This window comes from Pogonomyrmex barbatus, unplaced genomic scaffold (assembly GCF_055798465.1).
Source record: "Pogonomyrmex barbatus isolate J1 unplaced genomic scaffold, ASM5579846v1 scaffold13, whole genome shotgun sequence".
Lineage (NCBI taxonomy): Eukaryota > Metazoa > Arthropoda > Insecta > Hymenoptera > Formicidae > Pogonomyrmex > Pogonomyrmex barbatus.
In genome coordinates, this window is record NW_028297109.1 from 4119242 (window position 1) to 4140129 (window position 20888).

A 20888-nucleotide genomic window follows, 5' to 3' on the forward strand; every position below is an offset into this window, starting at 1 on the left:
TACAAGTTCTTCTTTCTTTCTTTATCAGATATCTTAATCTTATTATATAACAAAGATGCTGTGTATAAAATATATATTAATAAATATGTATTAATAAAAATCAAAAAAATAAAATTATATAAGCATTTTTAATATTTTGTAAAGTTTAATTAATTTATGACAAAATTATATATAGTTAAAGATCTTGAATTTTTTTAGATACCTGAAAAAAAATGCATCCGTAACGAACTAGTCATGTCCTTCGGAATTTCCGAATTCCAATGAGTTTAAGAATATGGACGATGATATTCGAAACAATTTAAATGCAAATACATGGTAATATTTTTATGGATATTCTTCATCGATATTTAAAATTTAACTTTTAATCTTATTATTATTTTTTCAATTTTTTTAAAAATAATTATTATTATATTTCTCTTATTTCTCTCTCTTTTATTTTATTTGACTTTTTTATATAATTTAATTTAATAGTGTTAATTTTTATGTGTCCAAAGATCAATTTGGTATTCTCGAACTGATCTCCTCAGGAACGAAGGAGTTTCTGATCAAGACACTAGACGCCGACATTCATCGCGAATGTGTTAATGAGAATCAAATTTATATTCAAATTCTTGGAAACTCGTGAAATCAACGTTTTTGAAACACAAACTCATCACGGAATTATGAAACTCATAGTTCATGGACGAGACGGAAAGTGAATTATTCTAACTCGTAGTTCTCCCAGGGTCATCAGCTATTCTTAACATGAAGATCGCGGATACACTGCAATAAACCTGTGTGCGACGTCCGCTAATAAAATCTTTTCAAAAGACGAAGAAGGTTTATGTTAGATCCCCTTTGCAGACGAGACGGATCAAATTTATATTATCATGAGCCGTGAAAATATCTTTTAGGAATTGTCTGCATTTTTAAACATAGCACGAATAAACTAATCAGTTATAGAGAATGAAGTAATAAGAGATTAACATTTAGCATCGCATATTCGTAAATCCATAAGTGTGTCAAAATTCGAATAATGTTTGACTTCTTTGTACACGAAAGTTTCGTACAATAAAGTAAAGACATATTCGCATATATTTCTCGATGGATCGATAAGATAATCGCAGTTTCGCCATAGTCGTTAATGGAGTCGATAATTTCGAAGCTTGACGCAGGTAGCCGACAGTAATGAAGCGTTTACGGTGTCGGATCTTTTTTTATCTTTACGCGAGGTGCATCGTAAATACTCATTGCGTTCAACGACCACAGGAAGGTGCGTCTTAATTGCGAAAGGAAATCGTGTTACCTAAAGATGAGAATTAATTGAAAATTACAATATATTTGCGAAAGAGATTTCTTTCTTCAAAATTATTTTTTTTTTACAGCAGTCGCGCGCTTTATTGTTTAGAGACTGATTTTCTTATTCTGTCGAAAGTGTCCCTTTGACGGCTTATCTAGCAGGAACAACGAGCGAAGGTCGCGTGGGCAGCGATCACGACCTTTTCTGCGGTTGTATCGAGCTCCTTCATTCAGTAAAGAATTAAATACTAAGCGAAAGGTTAGCCTCACGAGAAGTAAACTTCATTCATGGATAATTACAGCGTCTCGAGAGTTATCTACCGTTCGCGGGCAGATCGAGAAGCATACAAAAGTGCGGAAAAACATTGATCAGAAAGAACATGCATTAATTAGTTTTAATGAGGCAACAGCGGCGATTATGCCAAACACAATTTTGATCTTTATATGATTATATTCATTAATCCTCATTTCCACCAATGTAGATAATTTGATCTTAAATTTACTTTCTCTAAAACAGAAAATAATTTTGGCAGAAAGAGATCTCCTTCGTAAATATATTATAATTATATAATTCTATAAATTAGAAGAAGATAAGGAATAAATTAAACTGAGATTAAAGTTAATGATCGTTGATGAAAATGGGGAAACATCGAATGTGCAGTCAGAACAAACGAGGAAATCGCATGTTTTCTGGATCTAGATTGAAATATCAGAATAGATGTTTTTTATTTTTAGTATATATTTGATTGTAATTAACAACATAACACAACACACGCAAGACTCTTGTAGTTTCAATTCGGGAAAATTTGCAGGTGAAAATCGTGAATCTTTTCCCACGCACGATTGCCATCCACGCCTCTAAAATCATCGCGCGTGGCGAGTTAACTCACGATCAGAGAAATTTCTCACGCCTCGAGTGGAAGATGCAATCCTTTTTATTCATGATCATATTTAGCCTGTCTACATTAAAAATTCATTAGGCTTTACAATCGCTTATTTATATCTGACGTGATTTATATTTCAAGTGCACTAAAATTAACCTTTTAAATAATAATGAATAAAAGTTTTGATAAACATAATTTAAGCGCATGAATAAAAATGTAAAATATATTTATGGTAAAAAATAAATTTATAAAATAATAAAGAAAAATAAAAATAAAAATAAAAGGCTTTAAAAAAATCCAAATTTTCAACTATGCAATAATTTTTTAAACGTAGAATTTTTTTCTTATAATATTTTATTTTATAATTTACATTTATAATACACTTGATAATTGTTTAATAAGTATGTTTTATTTAATGCAAAACTTGGAAAACTTGTCAAAAATGAAAGGCATCTTTTACGGCATTCAGATAAGTGCTTTTTTTCGCAAAAAATATCCGAGTAATAAATCTGGCGACGCGACACGCGTAATGTTTATCACAGCTTTTTATTAACATTCGCCGACGTTGCAAATCGTTACTAGCTATAACGGAAAAAAAGAATCGACAGTTGAGAGACATATCAACTCTGTTGCCAAGATGATTACGTCTCTATGCAATTAGGAATATAGCATTCTAAGAAAATTTAATATTTTTGCACCGAAGAAATCTTTTATTGTTTATTGTCACTGTATGTACAATAAAGATACGACAATTATTTGTAACTTAATAACAATGATGATGAGGAATAATTAATTTCTAAGAATGATAATTCCGTAATTATATAAATAGCGAAGAAAAATGATTTATTAAAATTAAAAATTAATTTCAATTACATATAAGGCAAAGAGACCTAAATATATTTTTAAGAAATTATTTAGTATATTTTAAGTTGAGTTTTTTGGCAAAAATAATAAGTTTTGAATTATTTTTAATCTTTTAATCTTCAGATACCGCAGTTGATTGACCACCTTGAAACAAACGCATAGACTAAAGATTTCTCTGTACGAGCACTATTCCTGTTAGCAAATAGCTTAGGCACTTATTCTAAGTACTTGCGCCATTGGTACTAAACTTTTATTGGACCCCACGGTAGCCACGCGCAATGCAAGCTCGCGTAATGTTTGCATTGACCCATTGATGATCGTCGAGCATCATTGTATCTAAGCGTCTCGAGCTCGATGACGAGTTTACATGACTCAAGAAGAAACATTAATGTCTCTTTCTTGCGCAATGAAAATCTGTCGACTTTTTTCGTCGCTTTTTCCCCGCATAAGTGAAAAGTCGCTGTCATATAAAACACGTCTGCTACATTCGAGATGCATACATCCTGCCACCTGGAACGTAGAATTAAATAAAATTACAGAAATTACGTTAATGAATATAAATGAAGTTTATTTTACATAAAAGTTCTTGCATTAACAAAACCTAATAATAAAATACAGGACACATATAATTTAAAGATTTCTTCATCTTATTTATATAATTATTTATATAATTATTTATCTTACTTTGCTAAATCAAAAAATACACAGAAAAAGAAAGGTGTAAAATAGAACTAAGTAGTAAAAAACTATGCATCAAAAAGGTCCACAACTGAAAGCTCTTGATGCCTTTACGATGAGAGAAATTAGCAGATGAACATCAAAATTCTGTTAACAGCTTTCGTCGTGCCGACGGTCGTAAATCGATTAGTCTTACATCACGCGCAGTCTATAATACTCTTGCGTAGTATTCAAATGTCAACAATATCAAAATTCACAAGCTGCAGATATGCTCTGCGAAATTTGCGCAAAACGCTTATCACCATCGCTTCACGGCGGCAGTTAAATTCGATCGGGTCTGCGGCTTCTGCGTTACGTTACATTGACTAGAGAGTGTCTTTGTCGTCTTTGACGAACACACGGTAGAACGACATTTACGAGCAAAGTATGTTACAGTCTTCCCAAGCCATCCATTCGTTTACCGTGACGACGATATTTATCATTATTTTGAATTACACCCTAGAGCGCAAAAATGTGCGAAAAAACAATTGCATAACGCAACCATTAAGTTTATCGTCGTGTTAGCTATGGTATGGTAATCATCGGTGTGCCTATACCCCCTTCATTGCTTAATTATGTAGCAAAACAGGAACATAAAATGAGACCTGATCCCGTTGATATTTAGATGTGCGTATGTCAACCCTATTTTGGTGCCGAAGATTCACTATTCTCCTCTTTTCGTATAGAAGAATGCAGAAAAAAATGTGATTATAAATGTATCATGATTATGGAACATTATAATAGTTAGTCAAATACAATTTGATTTGTTTTTATTCCTTATTTTTATTTATTTGATAGCAACAATTTGGAGATTAATTTTTAAATAATATCCTAAGCCACAAATTCTGATAGCTTTACCAATAAAATTAGTCTAAATAACTCAAATATAATCATGCATTGCCTGTTGTGACTGATTAGATTTTTACATTAATTATTAACAGATGCAGATTGCAAAATCATAATACATTTTTTAAAATATACGACCACTTTGTATCATCTATCAAAATAATGACATTATCGCGGAACTTGTTTTCAGCAAAGTCCCGTTTATCTTATTGCCACTGAATCTGTTTTTAATGTCCATATGAGAAATGCACCGATTGGCGACACAGCATTTTTCTTTTTTGATCGCGTGTATATCCTTGAATCGGTCGAAATCATCTCCGGACGTTCCGGGATCAGGGACGAATACGGAGTCCTTCAGCTATCATCATTCAGTATCCATCGTTTCCATTCGGTCGGACCTTTGGAATATACCACGGATGGCTCTGTCCTTCTCATGAGATGCTCACTCTCACTTTCTCTCTCTCTCTCTCTTTCTTCCCCTCTGTTCTCTGTCTTTCTCCGGTTCTTTCTCTCCCTCTACCTTTCCAATTCAACCCCCACCTGTGTATGTGCGTGGAAGTAAAAGAATTACAGCATCCTCCTGCGGACGTCTCGCGCTTGGCAATAATCTTCGTGGACCGAACGTTTCTGTCCTCCCCACCAGCCAATCAGACAAATCCTATAAATGCTCTTCGTCGTCCGCAAGACGAAGAAGTCACCTCCCGGGACGCTCGAGCTCTCCCGAGTGAGGCCATGTATCCGTTTTGAAGTGTCCGTTTGTTTCGGTCATCTTCAACAGTGATTGATCACGGCGATCGAGCCATGGTAAGTAGCAGTGCATCACGAATCGTGAAGGCAAAGTGACGTGATAGAAAATAGGTATGAACGATAATGAGGGTAGGAGGTGTACTCGATGCGCGAAAGACGGTGGCGGATTCGATCTCCACTCGGGGAGTGTCCTTCAGAAGTGAAATATACAGTGAACTGGTGGAAAAAAATAGCTGCTACTTGAGAACTGAGGGAATCGCGAAATTGAACTTTGCACGATATCCTTCACTGTTCATCGATCCTTTATGCCGATGTCCTGAAGTCCTCCAGAATTGTTACGTTTTCGTGCGAAACGTATCACGAAAATGTTGCATCTCACAAATGGAAACAATAGTGATGACAATATTCTTGCCTTATCTGAGAAAGTGATAAAAATTATGATCGACATTTATAAAAAAATATGTTAATTACAAATTTATAAATATAAGTATAACAAAAAGATTTATATAACGATGAAGTGATATGCTCGATTTTCGTTTGACAAAAATTTTTTCGCCTTTTGCATAAAATTTCTAAATTTTTATTTATCAAATGTATAATTTTTAAATTAAATTCCTTTCAATATAATGTAATTCTATTATTTCTTTGCTTTGTAAAATTTTTAATTCAAAGTTTCATTTCCAATACTAGTTTATGATATTAAATCTTTTGGATATATTTAAAAAAAGTTTTTTTTAAGTTTTAAGATACCATCGAATGTTTTGTCATTATGTAAGTAAATAATTATGTCTTTTTACGAGATATATTCTGCATATATCTTCGCTTTTCAATTTTATTGTCGTATGATAAAGAAACGAATTCGCGGTAGAAAGTATCGAGCTCAGCGAATGCAATGGCAGAAACGTAATGGCGATAATTTATTCTGCATGCATCCTCGTGACAATGGCGAGAACACCCAAGCGCTTCTGCGCCTTCGATTTTCGACTCTTATGAACATTACACCTGTCGTGTTCACTTTCCTTTCTGTAAAATAGCGTTTTTGTTGGTGAACCTGTCGTTTGGTATTTACACATAAATCCGCATGCAGTCTTCTCGCGGGAATTAATAGCGAGACAGCCAACAGTTGCAAATGTCAAGGGTTATTATTGTTCCTTGTAACTTGAAATCCTTGTAACTTGAAATCTATTTCGTACAATATTTTTAAAATTTTTTATATGGTAAAATAAATCTTTTTATAAAAAAATATATAAGATTAATGAAATTATTATAAGTGTATGTGTGAATTAGATAGCTTAAAAATTATTTTTAATAGATTGTAATAATTTTTCAAAATTGACAAGGATTATTTTGTTTTATTAATTACTTTCTTTTATAAATATATTAGAGTTAAATTCCAAAACACGTTTAAGTTTTTTTGTTAATTAAAATTTATTAATTGAGTTAAAAATTAATTATAATTTGAAAATTTAATTAATTATTGCTTTTATATAAAATTATAGATTAAATAATCAACTTATAAAAAATATATTAATAAATTAATAATATCAATAGATTAATATGTTTCAAGACAGGAATTTTTATTTTGCAAGTAGTATTTTAAAAAGTATTATTTTAATTAGGAAGTTTGAAATATATTTATTTATTTGTATTGATTTATTTAAATTTTAAAATTCACTAAATATAAAATAATTCTCTTCGCTTAAAACGATTTTAATATGATATAAAATTTCTGTTCACCGACTAATCCGCCGACTTGTTCACATTTATATCCACAAAAATCATTTCAGATTGTCATCTTCTATATCTACTTCGTGACTGCTGAAAGTATATTAAAATAAAATCTTATTATTAATATTTTCTGTAAGATATATTCTCAACACTAACTGCTAAAACTAATATTAAATTCTGTATCATGAGATCACAGTCGGAGACTAAAATATCGCTCATTAGCAATTTTATCGATATTTATATTTTTAAATTTTGCTGATCGAATTAGAAATGCCTAATTCTTGCTTAATACATGGATTAAAATGAGAACGGTCTTTTGATCACGTAACGAAGTAAATTTTCGTCTGATAAAGGTCAATCCCGCAGGTTTGCGCATAAAAGTTACACGCCATCAAACTGTTCAGTTCGCGTGCCATTAGAGGTCTCGAGGATCTCATGGCGTAATAGAACCGCGTCTTCTGTTCGACATCAAATAAGTCACAGATACTTACACAAGTCTCTCACTGGTTCACGGCCTAGCACAACCACGCTTTATGCTAATTAGGTGAATCCGAACTGAGAAAAGATACTTAGATCAATAGTAGTTTTTTTGATGATCTCTTTCACTGTCCTTCACGTGTCTCTCCTCTGTGTCTTATTAAAAGGTAATGCTAATTACAATTGTTATTTAAATTTATGATGTTTAAAAACAATAATTAAACAAACTGAATTATTTTTAAAATTCATTTCAACAACAAATTAAAATTTTTGTTAAAATAATTTAATTTCTCTAATTAAAAAGAAATTTGTTATTAAAATTACAGTTTAAGATTATTTGCAACTTTTTGTATGTAATGTCGATGAATTTCTATTACTTACATATTATAACATGTGTATCATGACTCCCTACAAAGAAGTAGGGAGTCCTACGACTCGTTAACTAATGTTAAATCTTTGCGGTCTCTTGATTAAATATAGTCTGAATATAGTCTGAACATCAATTACTGACTACACGAGAAAGTAAAATTGGCGAAATTATCTTGTAATAATTTTGCACTAACATGATGCATAATTGAAATTCTTGCTCAATTTAATCGAGGGTTAAAGATCGACACATGATTAGAATTAATAATGTTACATGTAATTGACTGAGTCGTGTAGCATGTAAACAAATTTTTATATTATTATAAACATTGTCAAGATTTATTTGTTTATGATAAAGTAATTTTACAAATATATATATATATATATTATATTTATACATAGCAACTACCTATAAGAATATAGAAGCATAACAACGACGATTCTTACGTCATTGGATTCTATGTACTGTCAGGAACGTCAAAGTTATCCGCGACACTCATCAGCATTTGATGCACAAGATAATGGAAATGCATATTCAATCGGTAACTGCATAAGCCGTAAGATTCTCACGTGAAAGGTTTTTGCCTTACGAGAAATATTAGGATCGACACTTTCCGTTTTATGTAATGCCACAAAAGCTACGCAAACGTAAACGATATTTTATTACACACATAATGTTGTTAAGTACATATTACTTTTAATTTTTCAAAATATTAATTAAATGTTGAAATATAAATTAAAGGATGTACATTAAAGTGCATATCATTAAAAATTACAACTACGAAGAAAATTGCATTACTATAATTATTATTGATTGGTAATTTAAGAAAATTATTTCCAATAATATTGAAAGTAATTAACGAATAGAGAATAAATCATCATGTCATTTTACTTACAAAAAATAAATTCGAAATTGTAAATGACGATTATTTAATTATGATACTAATTACTTAACTTGCAACACATAATTATAACTTTCACTGATCTATTCGCTGCCTGGCATCTGTCTGGGCTGAATATCAATGATTCTGCATGGTTAACGATCCGCAAAAATGTCGTAATTACTACCGAAGCATCTGTTCGATGTATTACGTAAACAAATCTCGCGAGAAAATTTTTTTTTTCTAAATCCCCAGATTATTGCCCGTCAGCTGAATGATGAATCTTTTCGACGATTCGTCACGTTTGAAGATTGTGTCGATGGAATTCAATTTCTTGGTGTGATAATATTATATAGATAAGGCTAAATCAGTATCAACATATTATGAAAGTGTTCATTCTAGCGAACAAATTAATAACATATAATTGCCAATACGAATTAATTAAACCTATGGTGTTTGATGGACTATGACAATTTCTAAATTAATTGCTTCAACGCCATCATGTTTACAGCTCATTATCACATCGTATTCTGTCAGCGCTGAATAACGTGTTAACATAGAAATACTAGAATTATTTCAATATTTGCCGAGTAAAAATAAAAGAACTTTCGATATTCAGTCTTTTCGATGGCAATTTTCTAAAAATAAACGTGCTTCTACAACATTTTGCTATTCACTTAGCATAAATGCAAGCGTTCGTCCAAATGTGTGTTTCGAAAATGTTCTCAGATGTCATCCAGTTATATTGATCATGAAACTTTGCATTTCACCATAAAAAAAAATTAATTGATAAAATTATTAAAATTGTCAAAATTTACCTGTCTTTAAATTAATAGTGTTAATGCCATTAAGTTATTGCAATTTTAAAAAATACATGTTCTTAAAATTATGAGAAATTTTTATTATACGTTGCGCAATGAAAATTCCGATTGAAAATTTCAAGAAAATTTTAACACGTTCAAGTAATCTTGAAATTATCGTATGTATACAATATAAAAATGCCGTACCTGTAGGAGAAGTGAAAAGACATTATCGATGATTTCGTAATTACATATCTTAAGGTATTCGGTATTTCAGAAATGTTTGCATTGCCCAATAATGTTTTCCAAGACTGAAATTTTATCATATTTTTATTACAGTTGTATTTGTTTCATTGTAATCTTTTTACTATATAAATACATTATAATACGTCTTTAATAAAAAAATTTACATGATATAATTACTTAATGAAAAGATTATCGAAAAAGCGAAATGAAGGTCAGTGACTATATTCATCGATGTATCACACATAACAAACTTTCAATTTCTCGGCGCATTTTTTACCTTTTATTTTCTGTTTCTATTAATTGTTTAATCTACAATAAAAATCATATAAATTCTTATATTTTATAAAGTTTAAAAATTATAAAAACAAAATTCAATACAGAATAGAATACATTTCAAGCTATAGATAACACAATCTTTAATCGCATCTTTTACTTTAATTAAAAAAAACTGGAGCTATTATATCTATATGTGATAATATCCTTATTTGAAAGGCGATCTATGATCCTTTGTTACGAAAGAAATGCAAAGCAGCGTTACGCGATATAGAAAGCGATTCGAAGCGTCTCAAAAAGATCGTTCCCAGATCGTTCCAGCGATCCGATCGCTGTCCATCAAATCGGAACAGTCAACGCTCGTTGACAAGACCCGGAATACGAGATCGAGGATGCTTTCCATTTAGTTTTAGCGACGCGAGTCGACACAAGTAGTCGTTTTGTTACTCATCGAATGAGTGAAAGATGGAACGACGCTCGTGTCGACTTGAGTCGACTAAATGGAAAGTATCCTGAGATTCTCGCGGTGCGACATCCGTTTCACGCGTGACTCACGCTCGCATACGCGCGACATAACGCCGGCGTAAACACAAAGAGCCGAACTTCATTTGCATTTATCGGACATCCTCATCTACCGACATCCTCATCTCCCGTGTTCTCATGTTGATCGATTAAATTGCAGCCAGCACCCGTCAACACGGCAATGCCGTTCATTGTGGTATCGCGATTGCGCAACGACAGGTCGCGTTGCGTCGCGTCGCGGGACCAAATTGATCAGTAAATTTCAAGATGAGCCCACGTCCTTTCGTAATAATGATAAATATCCAGCTGTCCTTTTTCTTCCCCCCACTTGTCCCCCCGTTTTTCTCCTCGCGAGCCGGACAGGACCGATCTTGCGAGGTCAACCGCCGGGTCCGCTTGCGTAATGCGATTATAACGCGGCTCATCATCGGCGAGCGCGCGAACTTCTGCCTTTTGACAAGAAGATTCGTCATAATACCAGATTCTTTTTAATTGTACATGCCATTACGTCCCACGCGAGTTTGAAAGTTTGAAATATGAACTCGCCAGGATGTTCTCATTCCCGTGTAGATCAAAAGAACACTTCAAAAGATGTATGATTGACGTAGCTCATTTCGGCATTTCTTCATGAATAATCGACAAAAATAACTTTTTCTAAGCATAGATATTGTGATACGTCTCAAGTACGTTTTTGATTTAATTTCAGTTTAATTAAAATTCTTTGTAAAATCTTACATTGTGGTTTCTACTAATTTAAGTCTTTAACTTAAGTGCAACTCGACATTTTTTACTATGCCATCGCAGCAATGAAGCGTAATTGCTTACATATCGTTACGCCTAATACGAGGGGGAAAGTGGCACTTTTTACGATATGTCTACGGCGAACGGATGAGTTACTGCAAGTTTCTTACTATGTAACACGCGATCGGCGCTAAACGCATCGGGGAAATGTCATGGGGTTGAAAAGCAAAGACACGAGTTTTCCGCTTGCACGTACGATCTGGCTTGGAAAGAGCGGCTTTGTCATGTTAAGCAGTGAAAACATCGTACTACACGCCCGGCACTTTTGTCGACGTTTGACAATAGCTCGTCAGTCTTTTCGAGCCGCGTTATTCTTTGATGATGGAAACGTGACTCTGTATGCAGAAAATAATTACAAGCCGCAGGTGTGATAAAACGTCGGCAATTATAAAAATTTTCATACCTCCACAGATAACTGCACCGATAATTACGATGCATAGTAATTAATAATGATTCATTATTAATGAACGAATAACAATGGCACATTAAAATTGGCTAGTAGAGGATATCATCTGTACTCAATGCAATGTATATTATGATTGATACGATAAGAACGTACAACTTGGAATACGGAGGATTGTACGTTATTAATTAGTAATTAATTAGTAAGATGTACATCATCCTACTTAGAAAAGAAGCAATGTGTTTTTTGATGAAAAAAATTTATAAAATATTTTAGAAATTTATGAAGCTAAATTAAATAGCTTAGATTAAAGCTTAGATGAAATATTTAAGACAATTTTTAATAAAAGTTTTAATACAGTGTTTATTTTTAAAATTCGAATATTAAGTAAAAACTATATATTTTGCACATGATATGTTATGTTACATGATATGTTATATATTTTATATAGATTTTAGTCGCTTTATTTCCCGTTTATTTCGCTGCTACGTATAACATAGCACTTAGCGTCGTGACTTTTACTCTGTTCCGAGATATGACACAATCAGTGGATTACGCTAATCGATACGAGCATTTATCTTCGTTGAGCGAGATAATTGGAAAGCACCTGTCCCGAAGGCTTTAACAGTGCTTTATTAGTACTAGTAAGACGTAACTCGCCTGCGGCTCGCACGAATTATGCAAGAAACAGTATTTGCACCTTATAAGGATGACCCGCCGCGAACGTTCACCCATTGAACGCATACGCATCGCACACTGATTAAGCCTGTTTTGCTAAGAACCGTTTGCCGCGTTAAGCCGAACTCGACAAATTGCTTTCTCCACGTCCAGCGCGATTCGCAGTCTGGGTGTCACTCGCGAATTATGGCACCTGCTTTTTTTCTGTCAAGGATACGTTACGCGAAGAACCTAGTTTCGCATTCTTGCGAAATTAGGTTCTCCCCCGAGTCTCACGTTATTATATGCTCCGAATATCTATGGCGTGGTAAAATATATATAGCTACATATACGTATTTTACTTACTGTTTTACTTGTCTCTTTGCATGAACAATTTTAAAATGGTATATTTTTTTCAGATTATCATGCATTTGTTACATTGCCTGTTTTCGTAATTTATGTTGTAGACAAATATTAACGATACAACTTTATAAACCATCTGTTGCAAATGGCCACATAATCACGAAACGATAGTCGTTAAATATATTAAATCCCTCTTAATACCACGCAAATATATTAAATCCCTCTTAATACCATTTTTCATAGTTAATATTGAATCAATGAATAATTTTAATAAGTAATATTGATTTAATAATTCTCTGTTACAAAATATGCAACATAACTTGTTAAACACTGCCAGGATTTTTTATTTACATTTATTTATACATTTCTCATGTGAATCATTTGGGATATTAATTCTATAATATTCCAAAGCTACTTCTATGGCTATTAATATCTTTTTAATCCTTGACATTTATTTAAGGAAAGGTTACATGATTAATAAATCTAGTACAAGCAATCTCGAAAACGCCATTGATACTGAGATTCACTTGTTCATAAAAACTACAAATGTTGCTAATTATATTATTGATAAAATTTGAGTAGAGCTTTATATAATTAGCTAACAATTTTAGTAACAATTTTATAATTTTCAGATTTATATTTATATTATAAAAATAAATTTTATAAAAAGAAATATAAGCTTTTTCTTGACAAGACTTTCATTAGACTTTCATTAGAGCAATGACAAGACTTGTCATTATATCCACTGAATTTAATATTTTGAGATTACGTAGAAAGTTTCTAATTATATTCTGCCATCTTTAATTCTTATAATAAAAGTTACTTCATTATGTATATACACGCATAAAATGGCGCTTGTAATATTTTCTGAGGGGTCCTTTAATTTATCCGTGCCATTTTCTTGAAAAAGTTTACACAAAAGAAATTCTATACCTTTGGCGATTATCCTGCGATTTGATCAGCTCTCTTCCGCGTGTCTATTAGCGACAGTCGCGTGAGAAATTTCAACGCTCGATTGCGTTGCGCAAGAGACATTTTGCACCTTACATGAGGCATGTCGATCCGATGAGAAAAAGGCCATCGAGGTCCATGTCGCTTATCGGCCAACATCTCGCGTACTCTCGCTTTCTCCAAATGTAAATGAAGTGTCTACTTTGTGAGAGTGATCGATTATTTACTTAAGATTAATCTGCACGAATCTTGATATGGCATCAAACAAACAGGATAGCGCGCTGTCTGGCATCCGTATTTATTATGCTCTAATAATTGCCCTACTTATTACGTGCAGCGAAATAAGTGTTAATGATTGTTAATGATAAATATGTAAATGATAATTGTTAATGATAAAGTAATGAGCGCGTGCCCACACACGAAGTTTTGAAATTAACTTTTTCACGTTCTATTGCGTATTTTAAATTTAAATGGTCTCTTAACGAAACTCTTGAGAAAGCACAATCTCTTCTTTTTTGAAGTCTTTTAAGCATCCAATTGCAAGAGTAGAGGATGATTACTCATGTCACTGGTAAATGGTTTGCAAATAAATTCTGTCATAAATTTCATCAATGACGACTTTTGCCTGACTCGATAGGAGGGATGGTTTACACCGCGCAAATCGTGGTCCTTTCTTTTTCGCGAAATAATATGCCATTTCGCGGTTGCAAGATGCTCTGCGAGAATGTTGTTCGCGAGTCCCTTTACATTTACATAACTGCGATCCGCGTAATTTCCCGAGAGAGACTCGAGCGAACTTACGCTGGCCTCAATAAAACCAGTATCGTTATTATCGGACGCTTCCTACATAGAGTTCTCATTTACATAATAATGACGTTTTACGCCAGAATGTCTCCTGGATCAGTCTCAATGAACGCCTTGAAGTCTTTGTCGTGATATGAGTTCATGGTTCATTCATTTTAGAGAAAGTAAATAATCGAATGACAGATACATAGGATATAAACAATTTATGTGAGATTTATATTGGTATAAGTAATATAATTTTAAACCTATATTTAAAATTTTTATGCATAACAACATCCTCTCTCTCTCTTTCTCTCTCTCTATTTAAATGTAAGGTCATGTTAATAAAATCAATTTTTTAAATGCTAGGTTGCTTAATGACAGTATCTTGAAATCTTTGAACAATAATTTTGCGAAAGCAGTGAAAATCTGTTTGAGATCATAACTTGTCATTGACTCAGCCAACATGACTATTCAGTTCTTGTGATTATTGTGTCGCCTCAAGCAAGAGAGAGCTCCCTATTGTTAGTACAATGGAGTTCCTGCAATGACATGTTAAGAGAGGAACCTGTCTAAAGCAAATATAGGTATCTGTAAAGGCTAAAGATGGAACAGACATAGTGACGAGTTAATGGACGTAATCGATTGACTTGGCTGATGCCATAGATATATCATCAGGGAAGCGCAGAAATTTGATAGATACATTGTTTCTAATTTCAATCTTCAATTTAACAATGTATTATAAATTTCTTCGCAAATCATAAAAGTTTAATTCACATTATTGTATTCGAAACAATTCACAATAAATTTAAATTCGAATTAATCATTATTCGGCTTTTTTTTTGTCAATTGTTTCCGAATAGATATTATAAACTTAAATATTTTACATTTGTATTTCTACTATTTTATGCACTTATATGAATCTCTTATATCATTATCTTTCTTCAAACTTAAGAATGTTTAAATCTTAATCATAATTTACAAACATAATTTTTTATTGTTAAAATATTTAAATATTTATTTTATAGCTTCGAAGTCAGAATATTCAGTTAAAATCGACTTCTTTAACAGAAATATTAAAATATTTAAAACATTTACCTAATTAAAATTTTTAAATTTAATGTATTGAGGACTAAAATTTTTAATCGGAAAAAAATGTAAATTTTACTCTAAATTGAAGATCTTATTACGTTGATTTTACGATTTTAAGATATTTACTATTTGTTGCAATTTTACAATTTACATCACTTCTTTGGCCAACTGACTCCAGCACTTTAACAACTGAAACCTTTCACACTAACAAGATACAAGAGAAACTATTTTTTTTTCTAAGGTACATGCGTTGCTATTCTTTCATATAAATTATAAAACTAAAGGTCATCGGGTGCGCTCTTCAAGACAGAATCGTCATTCGTCGAATAGAGAGGATTCGAATTGTTACAATTTAATTCACCAGCCAGAAGTTAAATTTCACAGATGTTGTTGAAGTCATTAACTAGACTGTTTGCAAAATTATATACATATTTAAGAAAGAAATACAATAAGTTAAAATGACATCTTTAATGTAAAAAACTTACAAATGAAAATTGTTATACATTATATAGTAATATATCAAGTAATAAATATTAATCAAGAAAATTTTAGATAACAAAAGCAGCAGACTAAAAATATTATAAATAAATGTTGTAAATTTAAAGAAAAAAGTATAAAAATTACTTAAAGATTTCTGTAATGTCCAATGTTTACTTGCTTAAAGAGAAGTACTGTCATATATAAATTTTTATATTAATAAGAAGCATGTAACATAGTTATAGTAAATGGCACTGTTTGCATCGTTAAACGTTAATCAATGAAAAGACGATACACCGTATTCTACGCTAGTGAACCTTTCACGATCGTCATCGTATTACATAGCGCCTCGTGGCCGAGATGTGTTATGTAAGATCGTGAGTGAAGCGTGAGATTATCCCACGGAGATGATCTTCGATCTATTATGATTGCATACGTGAACTCGACTAATTACCATGTAAAAGAGTAAATAAAACGATTTTTATTATTTTAATCAGTAATCTTTAATGCGATAATTATCTAGAAAATTTCGACAGAAAATATTTATAAATAAATATTATCGTTACAAAATCGGTATATATTTTAAACATATTACATACATATTAAAATCAATAAGAGTGAATGTAATGAAAGTTATGATGAAAGTACGATAACAATTAATTTTTACATTTAGAAATATGAGATTTAAATGAAAGTTATGTTCCAGTGGAAGCTGCTGTGGGCGGCCGTTCTGGTGGCCGTGCTCTCCACGGGTCATGCAGATGCAAACCGTGAGAGAAGCAAACGTGCAATAGAGAACAGCCCCCAATTTCAAGGTTATGTCTATGAACCACCTTTAAAACCTTTCACTTTGCCCTCTGAGTAAGTGATCGAGAAATCTTTTAATATTTTTGTGATATAATTATATTAAAAAGATTTATTCTTACAAGACATTTTATTACATTGACTAAACAACATTTATGTAATTATAAATATTTCTTATCTAATACATATAAGTTATAATTATGTTAACAGAGGGTCACGAACAGATATAGTAACATTGAGACCGACGACGTTTACCATACCGCCCAGAACGCCACCCCATACGGATGGATATACATATACATCCCCAATAATTCCGTTCTCAACACCGCCAAGAACACCGCCGCTACCGCCAAGAACACCGCCGCCACCGCCAAGAACACCGCCGCCACCGCCACCGCCACCGCCAAGAACACCGCCACCACCGCCAAGAACACCGCCGCCACCGCCACCGCCACCGCCAAGAACACCGCCGCCACCGCCACCGCCACCGCCAAGAACACCGCCGCCACCGCCACCGCCACCGCCAAGAACACCACCACCACCACCGCCAAGAACGCCACCGCCAACCTATGTGACTCATGGATATACGTATACAAGTCCAAAAATTCCATTTTCAACTCCGCCAAGACCACCGCCACCGACACCACCAAGAACACCGGTGACAGATATATTTACCTATCCCCATACAACTCCAAGGACATATCCACCATCTAAAACTCCGCCGCCACCACCAAGAACACCATCTACGCCACCAAGAACGTCACCTCCGCTACCAAAAACACCACCTGCAACAACTGCAGGATACGTTTATACAAGCCCAGATAGAGAATTCACGTTGCCACCGAGAACACCACCACCCCCAACAAGAACACAGCCTCCATATACTCCACCTTCGCGAACTCCTCCTCCACAAACTCCTCCACCGAGAACATCGCCACCATACATACCACCTCCACCGAAAACGCCACCACCATATGTACCACCTCCGGAAACTCCTCCGCCACCAAGAACGCCACCACCATATACTCCACCCCCTCGAACTCTACCTCCACAAACTCCTCCACCGAGAACATCACCACCATACATACCACCTCCACCGAAAACGCCACCACCATATGTACCACCTCCGCAAACTCCTCCGCCACCAAGAACGCCACCACCATATACTCCACCCCCTCGAACTCCTCCTCCACAAACTCCTCCACCGAGAACATCGCCACCATACATACCACCTCCACCGAAAACGCCACCACCATATGTGCCACCTTCGCAAACTCCTCCGCCACCAAGAACGCCACCACCATATACTCCACCCCCTCGAACTCCACCTCCACAAACTCCTCCACCGAGAACATCGCCACCATACATACCACCTCCACCGAAAACGCCACCACCATATGTACCACCTCCGCAAACTCCTCCGCCACCAAGAACGCCACCACCATATACTCCACCCCCTCGAACTCCACCTCCACAAACTCCTCCACCGAGAACATCGCCACCATACATACCACCTCCACCGAAAACGCCACCACCATATGTACCACCTCCGCAAACTCCTCCGCCACCAAGAACGCCACCACCATATACTCCACCACCTCGAACTCCACCTCCACAAACTCCTCCACCAAGGACTCCGCCAACGTATCTACCACCTCCCAAAACTCCACCACCACAAACGCCGCCACCGTATATTCCACCTTCACGAACTCCTCCAACTCCACCACCATATACTCCATCACGACCAACCCCACCACCATATACTCCACCACCGTATACTCCATCACGACCAACCCTACCACCATATACTCCACCACCGTATACTCCATCACGACCAACGCCACCACCATATATTCCACCCTCACGAACTCCTCCACCGAAAACGCCCCCAACATACATTCCGCCTCCTCAAACTCAACCCCCTCGAACTCCTTCTCCCCCATCATACACCCCGTTCCCATTAACTTCTCCATCAAAACCACCATATATTCATACTACAGAAAAAGTTTCTACATATCCACCTATTGTAACTAAAACCCCACCTCCTCCTCCACTTCCCCCTAAAACCGGACCTCCTTATCTACCGCCGACGACATCTCGAACACCTTTGACAACAAGATATACTACACAATATACCACGCGATATACTACTCCACATACTACAAGACCTACCACGCGATATACCACTTCATATACTACAAGACCTACCACCCAATTTACCACGCGATATACCACTCCATATACTACCAGACCTACCACCCGATTTACTCCGCCAGTCACTCAACCATCTACTTACCTTCCGCCTTATTCTACACCATCCACTAGATATACGACAACAACTGTACGTACAACAACTCCTTACACTCCAATAACATATACCAGTTCAAGTATAAGAACGACAACGCCATCAACCACCAGATATACTCCAACTATAAGAACGACAACGCCATCAACCACCAGATATACTCCAAGTACAAGAACAACAGCTTCTACCACCAGATATACTCTGTCCTCTACTCCAGGCACTACTTATTTGCCGCCCAGGACAACCCCCTCTACCACTAGATTTATCCCTAGTCCAACGACTACGGAAATACCGAAAACCAGACCACCACCGTATCTTCCGCCGTCAACCCCAAGACCGGTATACCCAACTATAACGCCACCGCCGCCACCCCCGCCCATCTACAGCATCACACCTAGTACGCCAACCTTGCCGCCGCCTACTGGAAGACCGGCGCCACCCCCGACTCTGCCTCCGACGACACCCAGACCAACGTTAGGATACAACTATCCAATCCCCGATATTCCATTCGAAACTCGATGAGAACCAGTGACGTGAACGACTTGCAGCGCATTCCAATCAACGAAATCTTGAATATTAGTATGCGTAATATTAATATTAGCAAAGATTATTATTTAATAGTCGGTGAAGTAGCGCTGAGTCGTTTGCCGGACATTTAGAGAGTATCGCCTTTTTTATATATCGATTGTTTTCGCCACACTGTTATCAAATGAGAATTTAGTTCATCAACGAATGTCTTTTTACATGTGTAACGAGTGTGGAAAAAGAATAAAAATGTTTAAAATAAAATGCCACCTATATAATAATGTCCTTTCATCTTAATATGTGTTCTATTTAACACAAAGTATACATTAAAGTCAGAAATAATTTTAAAAGTTATGTAAATTACATTGTTGTGAAATTCAGCGATGTATTTAACATGTAAAAATAAAGTGAATACAGAATTGCGCTAATCAGTGAAGAGCGTGTGTACATTTGAATGCGCAATTATAATAATGTGTATACATCAAAAAATATAATTTTTTTTCTTATTTTATTTCTTAAATAAATTAACAAATTAACATAAAATCCTACGCGTTAAAATATGTTTAATTGTAAAAGTATTTTGTTATAGAGATATATCTGAAAAACTTAATGTATGTGAGACTATATTGATTTATTCATAGATTTGTAATAATTACAAATACCTACAAATAATATTTTAATAAGTCAATTTTCTGTAAAAAAATTTTTTATTATTGTGCAAAAGAATATTAATTTTTATTTATTACTCGTGACTTACAGAAGATTTCTATTGATTTCTATAAATACATATCCTATATAATTCAACATGTTAAAATCTGAGGGCATTTTATTTGAAATGTCCGACCGCTTTCTACTATTTTTAATACTTGTATGTAGACACTTGTGACAAAAGTGCATATCACAAGTAAGAAATGCACGATGTCGTATTGGCGGACGAACGGACGAAAATGGAGCGTTAGAAGCGTATTTAGCAGGTCAAGCACCGGAACGGTGAGAGATTTTCTTTGCATGTCGTGCGCACTCAGTGGCACTCGCGTCTGGCATCGAAGTAAGTAGCCCATAACCACCTGCCTTCTACTTACCATAACGAGCCTCCCC

General features: G+C 34.6%; 1 protein-coding gene across 1 annotated transcript; it reads left to right on the forward strand.

Annotated features, from left to right (window-relative positions):
* Positions 1-5193: 5193 nt before the first annotated feature.
* LOC105422031 (uncharacterized) lies at positions 5194-20296 on the forward strand. Its single transcript, XM_089072295.1, has 3 exons — positions 5194-5393; positions 16863-17017; positions 17171-20296. Exons 1-3 carry the CDS (start codon positions 5391-5393, stop codon positions 19785-19787), a joined length of 2775 nt encoding a protein of 924 aa, XP_088928421.1. The 5' UTR covers positions 5194-5390; the 3' UTR covers positions 19788-20296.
* The last annotated feature ends 592 nt before the right edge of the window (positions 20297-20888 follow it).

Excerpts from the sequence above, each read along its gene's own strand:
- LOC105422031 (XM_089072295.1), top strand. Across the intron at positions 17,018-17,170 it reads CCTTTCACTTTGCCCTCTGA|AGGGTCACGAACAGATATAG; the intron begins GTAAGTGATCGA and ends TTATGTTAACAG.